At 30.4% G+C, this 7,814-nt stretch overlaps 1 protein-coding gene across 1 annotated transcript in view; it reads left to right on the top strand.

The window, feature by feature from the left end:
• Positions 1-7,802, top strand: part of LOC139425425 (uncharacterized) — a 35,622-nt gene extending 27,820 nt beyond the window's left edge. Inside the window, exons 12-13 of the mRNA XM_071180302.1 lie at positions 2,962-3,042; positions 5,371-7,802. Of these exons, the coding sequence (XP_071036403.1) occupies positions 2,962-3,042; positions 5,371-5,547 (258 nt within the window). The 3' untranslated portion in view covers positions 5,548-7,802. The remainder of the gene's footprint in view (positions 1-2,961; positions 3,043-5,370) is intronic.
• The last annotated feature ends 12 nt before the right edge of the window (positions 7,803-7,814 follow it).

Genomic DNA, 7,814 nt, shown 5'->3' with positions numbered 1-7,814 from the left:
CCCCTTTTATATAATTTTTCACCGCATCTCCAAAATTCTCGAATTGTCTCAAAGACGACAGAACGTCTAAGATTCCAGAATCATCGCGTGAAGACCTCGCGAATGACAGCCAGTCTCGAAAACTATCGCGACTGGTAGAACAGAAAGGAGCCAGTCCATAACAGTATCACGTGAATTTGGTTTCAAAAGTACAACCCTATTATAGTAAATGTTTTTTTCAGTATTCTGAGAAATACCGTGAGATAAAAAGGTAGGCATAAGGCAAATAAAAATGTATAGTCTTAAAAAATAATACCCGCATAATTTCTACTAAAATGTTTATTTTTGCCATTTTGTCTGAGCTCAAGGGGGGTGTCCAAACCCCTAAACCCCTCCCTTGCGTACGCCACTGCCCTCGTTTGCAACAACCTTTCAATGCCTGATCGAAAATGAATCGAAATGGATCGAAAAATTGCTTTTTAAGACTAACGAATATTTAATGCTCCGAAACGACATTATTTTCCGGTCCCCCTAATTGTAATATTTCTACAAATTTGCGGTAATATTTAAGCCAGTATATGCTTATTTATCTTTGAAAATTAGCGTTGACCTTCAAGTTTTTACTCTTTATTGAAATACTAACGTTAGAACCCCAATTATTTGACGCGTGTTGTTATTCGACTGTCATTCAATCACATCTGAAGACATTTCTTCTGATTATATTAAATGAAAACTTAACCTGAATCGTGACTGCGAATGATTGGCAATAAATGTTAGTCGTGTGTAATTCTTACATGGCATCAATACGAATCGTGAAGTGGGATTCGCTAATAGATAAAATGTAAATCACTTCGTGCAATAAATATCGTTAATACGATGTACTTCTGAAATCACCTGATAATTTTTATTTGTGATTCGGATAGTACATGTAATGGAAACGTGATAAAATATTTTTGAATTGCACAGAAACCCTAGATGAATAATAAAAAACTTCTCAAACTTGTCAGAGCCCCCTAGGAACTCTAAAAAGAAACATTTAGTTGATGTTATGCATTTGTAGAGTTAACTCTATACAATTTATAATTTAGTGTTCTTGCCATATTTTCATTTCTTCTAATTTATTTTCTTTTAATTTATGATTTATTTTACTATGAATAGAGAATATAAACTTCCTCATAGATAGTTAATCGAAAAGTAAAATTGTAGCAACTGCGTAAATGAAGAAAACATTTATTCTTCTAGTAGTTTAAAATAATTAATGGCGCATGTCGAGCAAATGTTTGTTAAAGTTAACATAAAAATAAATTTCGGAACAAGAAAAGTAGAAAAATTAAATCAAACCGTAACTCCAATAAGGCTATCGAGAAATAAAATTGTAGCAACTCTGTAAATGAAGAAAATATTTATTTTTCTAGTAGTTTGAAATAATTAATGGTGCATATAGAGCAAATGTGTGTTTAAGTTAACATAAAAATTTATTTCAGAACAAGAAAAGTAGAAAAATTAAATCAAACCGTAACCCTAATCAGTTTATCGAGAAATAAAATTGTAGCAACTCTGTAAATGAAGAAAATATTTATTCTTCTAGTAGCTTAAAATAATAATGGAGCATGTCGACTGTTAAAGTTAACATGAAAATAAATTTCAGAACAATAAATATAAAAAAATTAAATCAAACCGTAACTCCAATCAGGTGGTAAGAAATGGTGCACTTCTCTAATCCTTTGAACATCTTTTAGAAACATTCAAGCATTTTATAAAATTAAAACTAAGCAAATAACTGAAAAATTTTATAAATTCAGTCAAAATTTTTAAAAAAAATACTAATGAAATCATCATCTAATAAATAACTGAGATTGCTAACGCAGTGGGGCGCCAAATTCGCTAGAGTGAAAAGCGTTGTCGTGTTATCACAAATTTTCGCTTGCATTAGATTCTAAACTATTTAGGACATCTCCGGGATAAAGGCTCATATCACTTGGGATTTTTCAATTTCGAATTTGATTTAAATGAAACAACAATATTCAATCATATAATCCACAAAGATCTACTCAGCGATATTGCGTCCATGACACAAAAGGTTTCAAATTAGATTTTAAAAAATTTTTATAATTTTTATTATTATCATCCTTATTAATTTATACGATTAGACTATACTTTTTGTGCCTAATGTACGAATACCAATTTAGCAGTTTACTCTGTCTAAAAAAAGGCACTCATAATCAAGACCAGTTAACACATGAATGATCATTGGTTTTTCATCATTCAGATGTTAGTGAGTCTTGATAATGAGTGCCTTATTTTGAGTGCTCGAAACTTGTCAACTTTTTCCTCTTTAATTTTTGAGCCTAATTAAGTTTTTTAATGATAAGTATATCTTTCCGCTTCAGTTTTCTTAAGGGGGGGGTGTCAATTTGCTTTTAATGTATATTCGTTTTATGTGACATAAATAGTTTCAACAAAAGAATATTTGATTATTTGGTTTCAAAAAAAAATAATTAAGTTTTTTAATGATAAGTATATCTTTCCGCTTCAGTTTTTTTAGGGAGGGATTATCCATTTGCTTTTAATGTATCTTCGTTTTATGTGACATAAATAGTTTCAACAAAAGAATATTTGATTATCTGGCTTCAAAAAAAATAATTAAGTTTTTTAATGATAAGTATATCTTTCCGCTTCAGTTTTTTTAGGGAGGGATTATCAATTTGCTTTTAATGTATCTTCGTTTTATGTGACATAAATAGTTTTAACAAAAGAATTTTTGATTATTTGGTTTCAAAATAAAATTATTTATATCTTAATTTTTAATTTGCACGTTAATGAAAATCTGTTTATTGTATAAAAATATTCTTTGCTTAAAATATTCAATTTTCAAAAAGGGCATTTGGTCATTCAGAAGAATTTTTAAAAAAAGTTAAGCCCGAAAATATTTTGAAATATAGATAACTTGCATTATTATTTTTTAATTTTATTTCATATTTTTACAGGTGTGGAACTATAGATATAAATTTGTTGTTTGATAGCTATGAAATCTCTAATCTGACATACAAACCAAGATTTGAGGTAAAATACTAACATGTCTTTAAAAAACATGTCTGCCTCCAAAATCTATGAAATTTTAAAAATTACTCCATGATTATCAATGTTATTTTAGTAACTATATCCGTCTAAATTATTTTCCAAACAAAACATTTTAACAGCATGAATCTATACACGATTGGTGTTCTTTTAAAAAAAAAATTAAAAAAGTGGTAGAACAAGTGATTCATTACTAAAGTTTATTTTACATCAGGAATTAGAGCTTATTTCACAAAAGGATCTTGTGTTTACTTTACAATAGAAAATATTTACTTCGTTTAAAACGTCACCGCAAACTTTAAGTTTGACGATCGTGATCAGAAGGGAAAAAAAATTTTTGAGGTGAACCGAGTTCGATTCCCAGCTATGGCTGGTCGATGCGAATTCTGCATCCGGCTTGCACCGACCACAGTGCTGACGTAAAATATCCTCTGTGGGAGAAGGATCAGGGTTAGAGGCCCCTTGCTGTCAGACTAACCGTAGGAAGTTTTCTTGTGGGTTTCCTCTCCGTGTAACGCAAATGCGGGTTATTTCCATCCCAAAATCCTCCACGAAGGCACGTTTCTCCCAATACTTGGTCTAGGAGTTCCCTTGTCTTCTGGAAGGGGTTCAAAATGACAAGGCTACGGAGTTAAACATTAGTAGTCGTAAACCCAAAACTTGCATCGGCTCTTCAACGCCGTATAAAATAAAACATACTAATGAGCCATATTTTTAAATTATTAATGTTAATTTAAATTGTTAATTTTTTGTAAGAAACTTGCTTCCCCAATAACATATTTCTATGTATCGTAATGTTATTCAGTAAAAATTCTGAAAACTTGTAAATTACTTATTTACAGCTGCGCATCCCAGTGAGACGACCCAGCTTCCAATCCTAACGCCGGCTTGTCGATTCTAATTACGATCCTAACTCGCATTGACTGCAATATTGAGACAAAATATCATCAAACAATAGACAGATCATGAGTTAGAGTCGCCTTTGTCGAGGTAACCGTGGAGGGATTTTCCCTCTGTTTAAGCGCAAATACTAATTAGTTTCATCAAACTTCCTCCACAAAGACTAGTTTGTCCCAAAACTTGATCAGTGAGTTCGCTTAGCTTTTGAGTTAATTCAAACTATTCAAAGCCGGTTAAATAAAAGTAGTTTTTTAAAAAAAGTGTTGAAAAATAGTTTGATTTGAAAATGTCACCTTTGCAAAAGTGCAGCTTCTCAAAATTTTGATAATAGCCCTTTAATGGAATTGGCTTTCTTAGTTTTTTTAATTTTGTTAATAATTTTTTTTTTTTTTAAATTCCATAAGAGTAAAGTTAATGTGGCATTGAAAATTCGAAAGCAAACAACTTATACTAAACGTTTATTCCCCTTCATAATAAAACTTTTTTTTATATCTTAAAACTTATTTTATTTCTGATGAATGCAGAAAAGTCGTAAGTGAGATAAGATTAGCTTTTATCTGAGGAATAAAAATTAATGAAAGTAGAGATTTCTGAAGAAAATTCTGGAAAAAGAGAAATTGGGACTCGTAGTCTCAGAGCAAATATCACCATGGTCATTTAATGACTTAATTTGAACTAAATTATCGTAAAAATATTACATGCACGTGCATTAATATTGCGAATTATGGATTAGGTCTTACAAAACAGGGTTTTCTTTAATCATCGCACTTAACATATATTTCTAGACTCCTTGTTAAAAATGGACTTAATACATTGCAAGATTTGAATATTAATGCTCATACATAGCATACATAACAAGATTTGCAAATTAATAGAAGGCAGCAAAAATAAAATCTTCATCAAGACCAGACAAATCATTAACAAATAAAACTAAATTAAAAACATCAAAACCTTGTTGATTGCCGGAAAAACTTATTAAGAGGTGGAAGACGACTGTAAGAAACGTCTCTACATTTCATCACGCTATCAAACTGGTATTAATTTTTTTTACCCCATCATATTTTATTCAGACGTTATAAAAATAGGGAAAAATGAAATTCTTTTCTTGAAATCTTGCGAATAATTAATAAAGAAGGCGAAATAAAAACATTAAAACGTGCTTGGTTGCCGGAAAAAATTGTAAGAGATAAAAAAATATTATTTAAACCGCGTCTAAGCTTCATAACGCTATCAAGATGGCATTAATTTTTTAGTCTCGTTTTCCTCAGTTTTAATTCAAACCTTTATCGAAATTTATCACAGGATTACCTTTTGCAATTGTAGCGACATAGAATTAAAAATAAATCGACTACATTTGATTGAATTTGACTGTATTTGAACAAATTTTTACAAAGACAATTTTTTTATTTTCAGTCATTGGAAATATTCAGTGTGATTGGAGGATATATGGGAATGTGGTTGGGTGCATCTTTTGTGGCCATTTTTGATTTGATTGAAAAGTCTTTGAAAATTATCAGAAAGAGTTTTAAAAGAAGACAACGTAGAAAATCTAAACCACCAAGGATTATTGTCCCAACGGGAAATGATTAATGATTTTTAAATAAAAGTAGAATTACAATATTGGAAATTTACTGTGCTTCAATTTCAGATTTTTAACATCCTACTGCCATTATCAGCTGATGGAAACTGATTAAAATTGACTTCATCTTATTTATTTTAATCTATATCTAATTAGCAATAACCAAATATTCTGGAAAATGAAGATAAGATTTGTTATCATCGTATCTATTTTAATCTTCTTCGCCAATACACTAGTGAGTGATACACTGTAGAAAGTAGATACTCAAACTTCGTGAAATTTTCCTTGTTTTTGACAAAACAGTTTCCTGGTATATGCTCCGAGCGAACATTTCGTCAAAGTAGCGAAACTACTTTAGTCACTTCTTCGAGGAAATGAGTTTCGTCAAATGTAAAGAAATATTTCGTCATTCTGTCTTTCGTCATTTCATTGTGTTTATAGTTTCTATAATCTAATCTAGCGTGAGAGATAGGGAATAATGAATTAGTTCTTGCACAGTACAGTTGACCACAGCAGTAGTGCTGCCATCTGCTTGTGCACGAGAGAATTGCATGATCCAATAGCCTAAGATCACATATTAGGAGTGCTGGACAGTGATTACTCTTCATGTGTTGAAGGACAGAAGGAAGTTATGTAGTAAAATTGCGCTTGGACTCGAACCACCGGTCATGAGATTGGCACGTTAGCCCTCTCAGTTAAAGTATATGCCGAGCTTCAAGGAACTAAGTGGCTTCATAAGACGTTCATCACAAATCTTCACAAGAGGAGTTTTGGAGGAAAAATCATCCATGTTAAATGCTCCGGAGAATTACTTGCAGTTAGAATAAAAACTATTTAATTAACTAATGAAAATAATTGAACAAGTACTTGCAACAGTAAGGTAAGGAAACGCTACATAATTGTATTTGCAAATATATTAACAATAAGTTAATTAAAATACATATCTATAAAAAATAACATTAAATAGTAAATACTACTTATTGAACATAATTTAAAAAAAGAAAATGGCACGTGGAATCCTACGCCCTGGGAGTGTGACGTCACGTGGGAAGTGCCCATGCGCCGGAGAAAACTGGTTCTCAATATCTCCGACTTGAAGCCGGAGCATTTCACCCATGATTTTTCCTCTCGGACAAGCATAAATTGCGCAAAAGGGGGAAAACTGTGATATGAATAATGACCTTTGACTTCTTCCACACTTACACATCTGGACAAAGCTTCGAAGGAGTGCAGCGGAGGGGGGATTTTGAATACTTGTTGTAACCTTACTTACTGGTGAAGCTCAGTTTACTTACGGGCATATGTACGCCAAAATAATGCCAAATCACTCTCAATATTTTTAGCCAATAAATTATGCAAAATATTTTTGTGTAAGTCATACTGTATTAAATTTAAAACAAGTTTTAAAAATCAAATATTAATTTAAAGCGATATTGAATAAAAAAAATATTTCACTTAATTTTGCATTTTATTATTCCCAGAATGTTGTTATTATTTATTTAAATAATGAATATGATGAATCATGAATGTATTAATAGTCTACAGCAATTCTGACTGTAACCATTTTTAAAGAAGAAAATATCTAATAAGTACACACCAAAATGCAACGAAAAAGTGTAAAAATTTTACTGACGATTCACTTTGGAAACATGAGCTCAGATAGAAATTGCTTCTAACTTTGAAAAATATACAAGAATTGATTTCGTGATTACAAAAAATTATTAAATTTGTTTTTGAAAAAGCTAAAAATTAATTCTTTAGAACTAATTCAAGAATTGAATGAATGCACAAAAATTTTAATATGAATGGCAATATACAAGTTAAAAATATTATACAACTTACAAATGTGATTGCAAAAACATTTATGTTAAATGTTTATACAAGTTTAATGTTAAACCATAAAATTTACTACCATTTTTAATCTGTAATGAAAATCTTCTGATAAATCAAAAGATGTTGAGAGTTACATTTTAAAAAAAAAAATAAAAAATTATAGTAGTAATAATAATAACTTTAAAGAAATAGCATATATAAATATTTAGTCATTATTCTCAAAGTAAATTTGTACTCTGAATATTGCAAAGTTCTTGTCCATGAGTTTAGTGTGAGGCAATAATATGTTTTGTGACCAAAATTCACAAATGCACATAAAGAAAAAAATAATAAAAGGGAGAAAAGTTTCTCTCCCTCTCCTTTGTTTTCAATTTTCTACAAAATAAAGTTGTAAAATGGAGCAAAAGTGAATATTATAAGCCTTAAATTTCCTTGGTTCTCTTTT

This window comes from Parasteatoda tepidariorum, chromosome 4 (genome assembly GCF_043381705.1).
Source record: "Parasteatoda tepidariorum isolate YZ-2023 chromosome 4, CAS_Ptep_4.0, whole genome shotgun sequence".
NCBI lineage: Eukaryota > Metazoa > Arthropoda > Arachnida > Araneae > Theridiidae > Parasteatoda > Parasteatoda tepidariorum.
The sequence above is the reverse complement of the archived record's forward strand: the minus strand, read 5'-3'. Positions and strand labels throughout refer to the sequence as shown.